This window comes from Oncorhynchus tshawytscha, linkage group LG30 (genome assembly GCF_018296145.1).
Source record: "Oncorhynchus tshawytscha isolate Ot180627B linkage group LG30, Otsh_v2.0, whole genome shotgun sequence".
Classification (NCBI taxonomy): Eukaryota; Metazoa; Chordata; class Actinopteri; order Salmoniformes; family Salmonidae; genus Oncorhynchus; species Oncorhynchus tshawytscha.
The window spans coordinates 52,486,572-52,500,951 of NC_056458.1; the positions used below are offsets into that span (position 1 = coordinate 52,486,572).

The window sequence follows — 14,380 nt, forward strand, 5'->3', positions numbered from 1 at the left end:
ATTCATAAAAAGTGTCGTTTAAAGTTTGCCACAAGCCACCTGGGAGACACACCAAACATGTGGAAGAAGGTGCTCTGGTCAGATGAAACCAAAATTGAACTTTTTGGCAACAATGCAAAACGTTATGTTTGGCGTAAAAGCAACACAGCTCATCACCCTGAACACACCATCCCCACTGTCAAACATGGTGGTGGCAGCATCATGGTTTGGGCCTGCTTTTCTTCAGCAAGGACAGGGAAGAAGGTTAAAATTGATGGGAAGATGGATGGAGCCAAATACAGGACCATTCTGGAAGAAAACCTGATGGAGTCTGCAAAAGACCTGAGACTGGGACGGAGATTTGTCTTCCAACAAGACAATGATCCAAAACATAAAGCAAAATCTACAATGGAATGGTTCAAAAATAAACATATCCAGGTGTTAGAATGGCCAAGTCAAAGTCCAGACCTGAATCCAATCGAGAATCTGTGGAAAGAACTGAAAACTGCTGTTCACAAATGCTCTCCATCCAACCTCACTGAGCTCGAGCTGTTTTGCAAGGAGCAATGGGAAAAAATAGGAAAAAATTTCAGTCTCTCGATGTGCAAAACTGATAGAGACATACCCCAAGCGACTTACAGCTGTAATCGCAGCAAAAGGAGGCGCTACAAAGTATTAACTTAAGGGGGCTGAATAATTTTGCACGCCCAATTTTTCAGTTTTTGATTTGTTAAAAAAGTTTGAAATATCCAATAAATGTCGTTCCACTTCATGATTGTGTCCCACTTGTTGTTGATTCTTCACAAAAAAATACAGTTTTATATCTTTGTTTGAAGCCTGAAATGTCGCAAAGTTCAAGGGGGCCGAATACTTCCGCAAGGCACTGTAGATACTTTTGTACCTGTTTCCTCCAGCATCTTCACAAGGTCCTTTGCTATTGTTCTGGTATATTGATTTGCACTTTTCGCACCAAAGTACGTTCATCTCTAGGACACCGAATGCATCTCCTTCATGAGCGGTATTTTTTTATTTTACCTTTATTTAACTCGGCAAGTCAGTTAAGAACAAGTTCTTAATTTCAATGACGGCCTAGGAACACTGGGTTAGGTGCAGAATGATAGATTTGTACCTTGTCAGCTCGGGGATTTGAACTTGCAACCTTTCGGGTTACTAGTCCAACGCTCTAACCACTAGGCTACCCTGCCGCCCCAAGCTACCCTGCCGCCGCCCCAAGCCGGTATGACGGCTGCGGGGTCCCATGGTGTTTATTCTTGCGTACTATTGTTTGTACCGATGAACGTGGTACCTTTCGGCGTTTGGAAATTGCTCCCAAGGATGAACCAGACTTGTGGAGGTCTATAATTTGTTTTCTGAGGTCTTGGCTGATTTCTTTTGATTTTCCCATGATGCCAAGCAAAGAGGAACTGAGTTTGAAGGTAGGCCTTGAAATACATCCACAGGTACACCTCCAATTGACTCAAATGATGTCAATTAGCCTATCAGAAGCTTCTAAAGCCATGACAGGATTTTCTGGAATTTTCCAAGCTGTTTAAAGGCACAGTCAACTTAGTGTATGCAAACTTCTGACCCACTGGAATTGTGATACAGTGAATTATAAGTGAAATAATCTGTCTAAACAATTGTTGGAAAAATTACTTGTGTCATGCACAAAGTAGATGTCCTACAGTAACGGACTCGCCAAAACTATAGTTTGTTAACAAGAAATTTGTGGAGTGGTTGAAACACGTAGGTTGAAGTCATTAAAACTAGTTTATGTAAACTTCTGACTTTAACTGTACATAAACATACATGCATAGACATACATGCAGGCATACATACATACACACACCACAGACATACACGCATGCGCACACAAAATAATGTTTTGAAAATTAAAGTATGAGGTTGTGATGGAATCTTAGTCTAGAAACGCCAACCGTGACACAGTGGACAACATATTGACTAGGGCAGGGGTCTCCACACAGTGCCTAGGGCAGGGGTCTCCACACAGTGCCTAGGGCAGGGGTCAGGGGTCTCCACACAGTGACTAGGGCAGGGGGCAGGGGTCAGGAGTCTCCACACAGTGACTAGGGCAGGGGTCAGGGTCTCACAAACTCCACACAGTGCCTAGGGCAGGGTTCTCCACACAGTGACTAGGGCAGGGGCAGGGGGTGACAGGCAGGGGTCTCCACACAGTGCCTAGGGCAGGGGGTGCAGGGCAGGGGTCTCCACACAGTGCCTAGGGCAGGGGGCAGGGTCTCCACACAGTGACTATGGGTCAGGGTCTCCACACAGTGCCTAGGTCAGGGATCTCCACAGTGACTAGGGCAGGGGTCTCCACACAGTGCCTAGGGCAGGGGTCTCCACACAGTGACTAGGGCAGGGGTCAGGGGTCTCCACACAGTGCCTAGGGCAGGGGGCAGGGAGGGGTCTCCACACAGTGACTATGGCAGGGGTCAGAGGGGTCTCCACACAGTGCCTAGGCAGGGATCTCCACACAGTGACTAGTGCAGGGGTCTCCACACAGTGACTAGGGCAGGGGTCTCCACACAGTGACTAGGGCAGGGTCTTCACACAGTGACTAGGGCAGGGGTCTCCACACAGTGACTAGGGCAGGGGTCTCCACACAGTGACTAGGGCAGGGGTCTCCACACAGTGACTAGGGCAGGGGTCTCCACACAGTGACTAGGGCAGGGGTCTCCACACAGTGCCTAGGGCAGGGGTCTCCACACAGTGCCTAGGGCAGGGGTCTCCACACAGTGCCTAGGGCAGGGGTCTCCACACAGTGCCTAGGGCAGGGGTCTCCACACAGTGCCTAGGGCAGGGGTCTCCACACAGTGCCTAGGGCAGGGGTCTCCACACAGTGCCTAGGGCAGGGGTCTCCACACAGTGCCTAGGGCAGGGGTCTCCACACAGTGCCTAGGGCAGGGGTCTCCACACAGTGCCTAGGGCAGGGGTCTCCACACAGTGACTAGGGCAGGGGACATGGGGTCTCCACAGTGACTAGGGCAGAGGTCAGGGGTCTCCACACAGTGACTAGGGCAGGGGTCTCCCCACAGTGCCTAGGGCAGGGGTCTCCCCACAGTGCCTGGGGTCAGGGGTCTTCATTTTTTCTTCCAGCCGTGACCGAGAGACCCATGAGGCGGCGCACAATTGGCCCTGCATTGTCCCGGGTTAGGGGAGGGATTTCCTTGTTCCATCTCGCGCTAGCGACTCCTTGTGGCGGGCCGGGTGCCTGCAAGCTGACCCCGGTCGCCAGTTGGATGGTATTTCCTCCGACACAATGGTCCGGCTGGCCACAAGGGTTAAGCGAGCAGTGTATCAAGAAGCATTGCAGCGATGGGCGAGCAGGGTCGTGTTTCGGAGGACGCATGGCTCTCCCGAGTCCGTAGAGGAGTTGCAGCGATGGGGCAAGACTGTAATTGCCAATTTAATACACTAAATTATGTTAAAACTGTTTTCTCAGTTTTTTATTTTCTTGGTTTTTGATCTTTTGTTTTTTCACTCTGAATACTTAACTACAGGAACAACGAAACTGGATGTTCTGAGTCCTTGTCAATGCATAAAACACATCTGATTTTTTTTAATTGCCTGGGAGAAAACTATGAACAATATTCGGAAAGTCTTCAGACCCCTTCCCTTTTCAAAATGTTGTTACTTTACAGCCTTATTCCAAAATTTATTAAATTGTTGTTGTTTTTTCTCATCAATCTACACAAAATTCCCCATAAAGACAAAGTAAAAATATATATATATTTTTTTCTTTCAAATTTATAAAAAATAATAAAATCATTATTTACGTAAGTATTCAGACCCTTTCCTCTGAGACTCGAAATTCAGCTGTGCATCCTGTTTCCATTGATCATCCTTGAAATGTTTCTACAATTTGGGAGGGCCAGTAGGAGGCACCTTTTCCTCTGGTCTAAAAAAAATATCCCAATGCCCCAGGGCAGTGATTGAGGACATTTCCCTATGTAGGGTGCCGTCTTTCGGATGGGACGTTAAACGGGTGTCCTGACTCTCTGTGGTCACTAAAGATCCCATGGCACTTATCATAAGAGTATGGTTGTTAACTCCACTGTCCTGGCCAAATTCCCAATCTGGACTTCATACCATCATGGCCACCTAATCATCCCTAGCTTCCAATTGACTCATTCATCCCCCTCCTCTCCCCTGTAACTATTCCCCAGGTCGTTGCTGTAAATGGGAATGTGTTCTCAGTCAACTTACCTGGTTAAATAAACTTGATTGTAGTCCACCTGTGGTAAATTTCATTGATTGGACATGATTTGGAAAGGCTCACATCTGTGTATATAAGGTCCCACAGTTGACAGGGCATGTCAGCAAAAATAAAGCCATGAGTTGAAGGCATTGTTCGTAGAGCTCCGAGAGGATTGTGACGGCACACAGATCTGGGGAAGGGTACCAAAACATTTCTGCAGCATTGAAGTTCCCCAAGAACAAAGTGGCTTCGATCATTCTTAAAATGGAAGTTTGGGACCACCAAGACTCTTCCTAGAGCTGGCCAAACTGCAAAGCTGTCATCAAGGGTGGCTATTTGAAGAATCTCAAATATAAAATATATTTTGATTTGTTTGTCACTTTTTTGGTTACTACATAATTCCATATGTGTTATTTCAAAGTTTTGATGTCTTCACTTTTATTCTACAATGTAGAAAATTGTCAAAATAAATGAAAAACCCTTGAATATGTGTGTGTTTATCCCTCCAGGCTACCACGCGCCACTGGATCTGTACCCAGAGTTCCACCGTATCTCCCGGGACCCGTCTCTCCATGCGGTCCCAAAGGGCCGGCCCGTCAGTGTCTGTGTTGGGAAAGAGTGGTACCGGTTCCCCTCCAGCTTTCTGCTGCCCAACAAGTCAGTCTTTCTCGCTCTCTCTGAGTGTCTCTTTGTATACCTCTTTGTTGATACCACATACATTGTCAAGCATTTCACACATATTATCTAGATACTGACTTAGCACTATGGCAGCTTCCCACAAGGCTTTAGGTTTCTGAGTGTCTCTGTGTGGTCTAGCAGCTTCCCACAATAATGGCCTTTAGGTTTCTGAGTGTCTCTGTGTGGTCTATAGCAGCATCCCACAAGGCTTTAGGTTTCTGAGTGTCTCTGTGGAGTCTATAGCAGCTTCCCACAAGGCTTTAGGTTTCTGAGTGTCTCTGTGGAGTCTATAGCAGCTTCCCACAAGGCTTTAGGTTTCTGAGTGTCTCTGTGTGGTCTATAGCAGCTTCCCACAAGGCTTTAGGTTTCTGAGTGGTCTATAGCAGCTTCCCACAAGGCTTTAGGTTTCTGAGTGGTCTATAGCAGCTTTCCACAAGGCTTTCGGTTTCTGAGTGTTCTTGATTTCATTGTGTTAGAATGCCAGTGTGTGACTCCGCCCTCTCTTCAGCTGGCAGCTGCAGTTCATCCAATCAGAGTTCAGAGGGCAGCTACCCCAGCCGTACGCTGACGGCCCATTTGCTACTCAAACTATCCCCGCCCACATGAACGACCAGAACCTGGAGGAGCCAACAAGATACGTGAGTCTCTGACCTCTGTTTTGTGTGGCGGCTGTTTTGTGTGGCGGGTGTGTTGGCAGAGGTTTAAAAAGTACCCAATTGTCATACTTAAGAGGTAAGATACCTTAATAGAAAATGACTCAAGTGAAAGTCACCCAGTAAAATACTACTTGTATTGAGTAAAGCCATCAAGTTTTAAATGTACTTAAATCAAATAAACTTTTATTAGTCACGTACAAAGTAGGGTTGGGAGATGTCAACCTTTGTAATATCGTGGTTATGTACTCAATAAAACATTGTGATATACGATGGTATAAAAACAATTATGTTGAAAGATAATGTTGTTGAAAGCCTGGGCAAAGTGGCTAAACTGAAGTAGAGGCAAATCTTTTCCAGTATTCCTTTGTGGTGGAGCTTCAGCATGGAACAGGTGTGTCTGTGTGGTCAACACATGATGGAACAAAGTTGAGTCACCTGATGAGGAACGGGCTGTCTTACCGTTGAAGCCTAGGTTGTGTGTCATGAGTTAGGTTATAAATCATGGGCTGGACAGAAGCGAAGTGTATCGTCTTCAGAACTTGATTTGCCTCATCGTCTCTTAATATGCATCTCTCATAAAGCTGTGATTGTGAATAGCCTCAAAAATAAAAACAATAAACATGCCCCCATCACTTGCATTGAACCATGGATTATAGTTTCTGCTGGCCCATAGACTGCTTTCAGGAGTTTATTGTAAAATAAACTCCTTTAAACTGGTCGTATAGTTTTCTATAGGCAATCAATGTTGTTTGTTCTCATTATTAATCCACCAGCTACCTCAAGTTTTTAGGCTACTCAAATAACTTTTTCAGATGGAAATCTGTTAGATTAATTCAATGTTTGATTGGGAGACAGCCATGCATAAAACAATGAAAGCCTTCAGTCATATTCATATTGAGTGTAGAGACAAAAGAATATAGCCTACATTGTTTAAAACCGCTAGATACAAGATGGTGAAGTCATGTCTGTAAAGAAAAATGACACTGTCATCAAACCAGATACCAAGATATTTGTAGGAAGGACCTCGCTCAATTTGTGTACTGTTCAAACTAGTCTTAACACAGATTTAAATAAGTTTTTTTTTGCACAAACTTTTATTTGGATGGACTCTGGCATTCCTGTAGAGCGTCTTCTGTTTTCAGAAGGTGTCAAAGTTATCTATAAAAGTGATTCCAAAAGAGCTACAGTAATCTTTTAGCCAGGTGTAATGCCGGTCGCCTGCTGAAACCTTCACACCCGTGACCCAACGATGGTACCGGCCTGAAATAATTGGCCGCTTTTTGGATTTTTCAGAATCTGTTCTTTAAAATTCAATTTCAGCAGATCTGCGCTAGCCTTCCTGATGTCGATTGACCCCACATGGGTCAGTGTCGGCTGTCGTAGAACGGGTTGAAGCAGCCTTGTAATGTCTTGTACCTGTGCTCCTGAGTAGCACAGGGTTTTGCCCCGGGAACTGAGATGTTTCTTACCATGGAGCTGCCGAAGACGACAGCTTGTACAATGGCTGAGGAGATCTGGCCGTTCTTTCACCTCGAGTGGTTTCACAAACCCTTCGAGGACCGAAGGTGGGACCCGATGGATTCGAGCCAGCTGTAGTATGAGGAATGGGCCGGATTCTTAAACAGACTTACGGTTGGATGAGGGGGGAGCTCCGAGGATCTGAACCCGAAGTAGAAGCCACCGGAGAGGGAGACAGAACAGAGGGCGCAGATACACTATATATACAAAAGTTTGTGGACACCACTTCAAATTAGTGGATTCGGCTATTTCAACTCAGCCATTGCTGACAGGTGTATAAAATCCAGGACACCGCCATGCAATCTCCATAGACAAACATTGACAGGAGAATGGCATTAATAAAGAGCTCAAGGACAACATGGCACTATCATTGGATGTCACCTTTCTAGCAAGTTAGTTCATCAAATATATGCTCTGCTAGAGCTTCCCCAGTCAGTGCTGTAATTGTGGAGTGGAAACGTCTAGGAGCAACAACGACTCAGCCACGTAAAAATCGTCTGTCCTCGGTGCAACATTCACAACCAAGTTCCAAACTACCTCTGGAAGCAACGTCAGCACAAGAACTGTTCATTGGGAGATCATGAAATGGGTTTCTATTGCCGAGCAGCCGCTCACAAGCCTACGATCATGGGCAATGCCAAGCATTGGTTGGAGTGGTGTATATCTCGCTGACATTGGACTCTGAAGCAGTGGAAACGCGTTCTCTGGAGTGATCAAATCAAAATCATTTATTTAGCCCTTCTTACATCAGCTGATATCTCAGTGCTGTACAGAAACCCAGCCTAAAACCCCAAACAGCAAGCAATGCAGGTGTAGAAGCACGTGGCTAGGAAAAGCTCCCTAGAAAGGCCAAAACCTAGGAAGAAACCTAGAGAGGAACCAGGATATGAGGGGTGGCCAGTCCTCTTCTGGCTGTGCCGGGTGGAGATTATAACAGAACACGGCCAATATAACAGAACATGGCCAAGATGTTAAAATGTTCATAAATGACCAGCATGGTCAAATTCTAATAATCAAAGTAGTTGTCGAGGGTGCAACAGGTCAGCACCTCAGGAGTAAATGTCAGTTAGCTTTTCATAGCCGATCATTAGGAGTATCTCTACCGCTCCTGCTGTCTCTAGAGAGTTGAAAACAGCAGGTCTGGGACAGGTAGCACGTCCAGTGAACATGTCAGGGTTCCATAGCCGCATCAGAACAGTGAATCACGCTTCAGCATCTGGCAGTCCGACGGACGAATCTGGGTTTGGCGGATGCCAGAGAAACGCTACCTGCCCCAAATGCAAAGTGCCAGCTTTAAAGTTTGGTGGAGGAGGAATAATGGTCTGGTGCTGTTTTTCATGGTTCGGGCTAGGCCCGTTGGTTCCAGTGAAGGGAAATCTTAATGCTACTGCATACATTGGCATGAGAGACAATTCTGTGCTTCCAACATTGTGGCAGCAGTTTAGGGAAAGGCTCTTTCCTGTTTCAGCATGACAATGCCCCCATGTACTAAGCAAGGTCCATACAGAAATGTTTTTTTGAGATCGGTGTTGAAGAACTTGACTGGCCTGCACAGAGGCCTGACCTCAACCCCATCGAACACCTTTGGGATGAATTGGAATGCCGACTGCGAGCCAGGTCTAATCGCCTAATATCAGCCTGACATCTCTAATGCTTCAATTTCTGTTCTATTTCTGACTTTCATGTCGCAACTCCCTGGTTGAAAATGATTTGTTATGCATTTGAGGGCTGGGCGCTGTCTTCAGATAATTGCATGGTTTGCTTTTGCCATAAAGCCTTTTTGAAATCTGACATGGCGGCTGGATTAAAAACAAGTTAAAAGCTTTATTTTGATTTATTGCACTTGTGATTTCATGAAAGTTTAATATTTATCGTAATTTAATTTGAATTTGACACTCTGCAATTTTCACCGGAGCGCTAGCATCCCACTAATCCGTAAGAAGTTAAATAAGCATACCCCATTCAAAAAATGTAGAACTAAGAACAGATATAGCCCTTGGTTCATTCCAGACCTGACTGCCCTTGACCAGAACAAATACATACTGCTGCGTACTGCATTAGCATCGAACAGCCCCCCGAGATATGCAACTTTTTAGGGAAGTTAGGAACTAATATACACAGGCAGTTAGGAAAACAAAGGCTGGCTTTTTCAAACAGAAATTTTCATCCTGTAATACGAACTCCAAAAAGTAAATCTACGATAATCGATCATTTCAATAAGCATTTTTCTACAGCTGGCCATGCTTTCCACCTGGCTTCCCCTACCCCGGTCAACACCTCTGCACCCCCCACAGCAACTTGCCCAAGCCTCCCATATTTCTCCTTCACCCAAATCCAGATAGCTGATGTTCTGAAAGAGCTGCAAAATCTGGACCCCTACAAATCAGCTGGGCTAGACAATCTGGACCCTCTCAAATTATCTGCCGCAGTTGTTGCAACCCCTATTACTAGCCTGTTCAACCACTCTTTCTTATCGTCTGAGATCCCTAAATATTGGAAAGCTGCCACGGTCATCCTCCTCTTCAAAGGGGGAGACACTCTAAACCCAAACTGTTACAGACCTATATCTATCCTACCCTGCCTTCCTAAAGTATTCGAAAGCCAAGTCAACAAACAGATCACCGACCATTTTGAATCCCACTGTATCTTCTCCGATAAACAATCTGGTTTCCGAGCTGGTCATGGGTGCACCTCAGCCACGCTCAAGGTCCTAAACAATATCATCTGTATATAGCCCATCCAACTACCTCATCCCCATATTGTTTTGTTTTTTTGCTCCTTTGCACCCCAGTATCTCTACTTGCACATCTATCACTCCAGTGTTTAATTTACTAAATTGTAATTATTATTATCCTCTATGGTGTATTTATTGCCTACCTCCCTACTCTTACCTCATTTGCACACACTGTATATAGATTTTTCTGTTGTGTTATTGACTGTACATTTGTCCCATGTGTAACTCTGTGTTTGTGTCACACTGCTTTGCTTTATCTTGACCAGGTTGCAGTTGTAAATGAGAACTTGTTCTCAACTGGCCTACCTGGTTAAATAAAGGTGAAAAAAATAAATAAATCCAGGTCAATCTGTTCTGTAGAAAAAGGGGTTTACACATTTTGCATGGTCTTAACCTCTCTGTGCACGGTGCCAATTTAGCAACATAGGGGAAACAGGACCTTGGCAAGGCCGGAAGGACGGTACATTTTGTGTTCGAGGCCAAATTCCATTGGCCCAGCAGTAGACTGCAGGTCAGATACATCCTGTAAAGAAAAACATGTTTTTAACTTCACTAGGGTAGGGGGCAGCATTTGGAATTTTGGATGAAAAGCATGCCCAAATTAAACTGCCTGCTACTCAGGCCCAGAAGCTAGGATATGCATATAATTTAGTAGATTTGGATAGAAAACACTAAAGTTTCCAAAACTGTTAAAATAATGTAACAGAACTGATATGGCAGGCGAAAACCCGAGGAAAATCCAACATGGAAGTACTATTATTTTGAAAGGCTGTTTTTCCATTGAAAGCCTATCCACCATACAAAGACTTAGGATCCAGTCCATGGGCTCTGTGGCTTCCTCTACATGTGGCCAGTCTTTAGGCATCGTTTCAGTCTTTTACTCTGAAAAATGAGGGAGATACAGCACTTTCAATCAGTGGCCAGTGGAAATTTCCATTCATCAGCCATTCGCCTGATCGGCCTTTCTTGTTTCTCCTTTCCTATTCACAAAGCTTTTGTCCGGTTTAAATATCATTGATTATTTAGGACAAAAACAACCAGAGGATTGATTTTAAACATCGTTTGGCATGTTTCTACTAACTTTTATTGTACTTTTGTTTTTCATTGTCTGGAATTAGTGTACGCGCCTTAATTAAGCATTCGAATTACTGGACAAAATGTGCAAACAAAAAGGATGTATTTGGTCATAAGGAGGGACATTATCGAACAAAACAAACATTTATTGTCTAACATGGAGACCTGGGAGTGCCACCAGATGAAGATCATCAAAGATAAGTGATACATTTTAATGCTATTTCTGAATTTTGTGACACTCTCCTTGGCTGGAAAATGGCTGTATGGGTTTCTGTGGCTAGGTGCAGACCTAACATAATCGCAAAGTGTGCTTTCTCCGTAAAGCCTTTTTGAAATCTGACATAGCGGTTGCATTAAGGAGAAGTTTATTTTTATTCGTAAGTTTAACACTTGTATCTTTTATCAATGTTTATGATGAGTATTTCTGTAATTTGATGTGGCTTTCTGCACTTTCACCGGATGTTTGTTTGAGACAATGCATTTCTGAACATAACGCGCCAATGTAAACTGAGAGTTTTGGATATAAATATGAACTTTATCGAACAAAACATACATGTATTCTGTAACATGAAGTCCTATGAGTGCCATCTGATGAAGATCATCAAAGGTTAGTGATTCATTTTCTCTTTCTGCTTTTTGTGAGTCCTCTCTTTGGCTGGAAAAAGGGCTGTATGGTTCTGTGACTAGGTGCTGATCTAACATAATCGCATGGTGTGCTTTCGCAGTAAAGCCTTTTTGAAATCGGACACTGTGGTTGGATTTACAAGAAGTTTATCTTTAAAATGGTGGATAATACTTGTATGTTTGAGGAATTTTAATTATGGGATTTCTGTTGTTTTGAATTTGGCGCCCTGCAATTTCACTGGCTGTTTTCTTGGTGGGACGCTAGCATCCCACATCCCAGAGAGGTTTTAACAGAGAAAGGAAGTGCAACAAAATAGCCTCCAAGTTTTCAACCAATTTAGAATGTGAAATTGTCTTACCAGATGAGGTGAGGAACCCACGTTGCTTCTAGAGCATTCCGAAGTCATGCACAACTCCAAATGACCTGTCAGTATGAATCGTATCAGTTTTACCCTTAGCCAAAATCAATGCTCTAGTAAGAGCAAACAATTCTGCAGCCTGAGCTGACAGATGAGGTGGTAGTTTGGCACTTTCTAAGCTAGTGGCAGCTGTAGGTACTGTATCCATCAACAAATAGTTCCAAATCAGCATTTAATTAAAGGCACATCAGATAAATCGGGGCGTGGCTTACAGGCCTGCTCAACTCGGACAGCACAATCATAGGGCTCACCATCATCATCAGTTGGTAAAGAGTGGCAGGGTTTAGGACGCTCAGTGCTTCAGTGTGACATGAGACGTTCACAGCACATTGTGGTAATGGAGCAGCCTTGCTGGGGTGAAGTGAGCAGTCTGCCTGTGAAATGAGAGCATGAACGACATGAACAGTTAGTTGGCACATTTTCAAACAAAAAGGGCTAAAAAGTTTGTCAAGTGGCTGCAAACCCTCAGGACTTTATCTTGTCCTTCATCTCCATCTTGTGGCCATGGGTGACATTAGTGTGAAACATGAATTCACGATGCACTCATTCATGTATGTCCACACATTAATTAATGGGGTACCCCTCTTTATTTGTTTAGTTCTTTAATAGTATTTAAATGTCTTAACAGCAATCAATCAATTAACTAATTACAGGCTTATTTTAAATCAAATTTGGTTCGCTTAAATTAAATTCCAAATATCTGTCAACTCAATTCTCACTACATAAATTAAATTCCTGAGATTTCAGGTATTCTTACTACCTGTCTCAACTCACTTGAAAACCAGGAATCAGTTACATCAACAACGCCTTTTCACATTTTGTACACAGGCCTTCTCTACACAAGGCTCAAATCATTAACTTTTAAAACATAGAATTCTAAAATCTTTACAAAAATCTTTACATCACAAAAAGCAACCTAAAACAACGATAACCCACTAATTTAACCCATAAATCATTTCCCCATCGCAGTCATTACTACACCGGTGGTTAATGCTAATTTTCTACATACCTTTGCCATTTATCTCAGTCAGGAACTTGGGGAAGAATGGTCACAGCACCCACACATTTTTTGCGTTTCCTAAACTTCACTTAATCAATCCAATTCTCAGTCTGTCATCTGGTAATTGTAAATGGAAGTCCACATGCATGCCTAGTTTGTAAGATGTATAGCTCCAGCTTTCCGCCTCACGTCCTTGTCCCATTAATAATCCAAAGTCCATCTCTCTCCCGGAAACTTCAACTGCCGGCCCAGTGCAGTTTCTTCTTTTCCATATAAACTCAGCAAAAAAAAGAAACGTCTCTTTTTCAGGATCCTGTCTTTCAACGATAATTCATAAAAATCCAAATAACTTCACAGATCTTCATTGTAAAGTGTTTAAACACGGTTTCCTTTGTTCAAAGAACCAAAACATTTTTATGAACATGCACCTGTGGAATGATCGTTAAGACACTAACAGCTTACAGACATGAAAACTTAGGACACTAAAGAGGCCTTTCTACTGACTGAAAAACACCAAAAGAAAGATGCAAATGACAGAATATGAGTGTCATTTGTTACTAGCAAGTTATTGACTTCATGACCCTTGTATCTTAGGCTACATATGTTAATATGGACTATTTTTAGCACTTCTGGGTTGCTTTATTGTTTTCACTGCTTTACTTGGAGGCTTGTCAGAAGTAGGTATGACAATGTTATTTATGTTTGAGCTGATAGTGCAGGGGGAGCTGCACACCGTGGTCTTCCTACTAGGACACACAACCTCATTGCTAACAGTATAACTCTGGTTCATAGGCACATGAGTACTGCATACAACAGCAGAGGCATTCAGGGCAGTTAAGACGGGCACACATTAGGTTACTTACATTGTGTCTACCAACACCCCTGGTATAATGTACATTTAATGAAGCATTATGACAACTCAGCGACACAATGGTAGGGATTATCTAAGCTGGGCTTGAATCATTGATAAATCAATCTCTCAACACAGCCTTGAAAAGCGTGGACAGAGTCCAGTAGCCAAAATGATTTGGATGGACTCCATCATTCCTGTAAAAGCAGTTTCCAGAATGTGTCAAAGTTATCTGTAAAAGTGATTCCAACAGAGCTTCTGGTTGTATTGTTGTTGTTTCAGGTGGACGTGCGTCAGTGCCATTACCTTGTGGATCTGGACCTAGAGACCTCAGCACCCAGAGAGCCGCGCTACGCTGACAACACAGACTGGAGCGTCATCGCATCGAAACCCTTCCTAAACGCTGCCAGGTACAAACAGACATTAGATATATAGATGATATATATATATTTATACACACAGTGCATTTGGAAAGTATTCAGAACCCTTCCCTTTTCCACATTTTGTTATGTTACAGCCTTATTCTAAAATTAGGAAAATGTTTTTTCCCCTTATCAATCTACACAATATACCCCGTAATGAGAAAGCGAAAACAGGTTTTTAGAAGTTTTTGCAAATGTTCTCAA

At 43.5% G+C, this 14,380-nt stretch overlaps 1 protein-coding gene across 4 annotated transcripts in view; it reads left to right on the plus strand.

The window, feature by feature from the left end:
• Positions 1-14,380, plus strand: part of alg9 (ALG9 alpha-1,2-mannosyltransferase) — a 47,499-nt gene that overhangs the window by 30,121 nt on the left and 2,998 nt on the right. For all 4 annotated transcript variants that reach the window (XM_042309214.1, XM_042309213.1, XM_042309215.1 and 1 more), the window contains 3 exons: positions 4,711-4,858; positions 5,388-5,517; positions 14,037-14,164. In XM_042309214.1, coding sequence (XP_042165148.1) covers positions 4,711-4,858; positions 5,388-5,517; positions 14,037-14,164 — 406 coding nt within the window. The remainder of the gene's footprint in view (positions 1-4,710; positions 4,859-5,387; positions 5,518-14,036; positions 14,165-14,380) is intronic.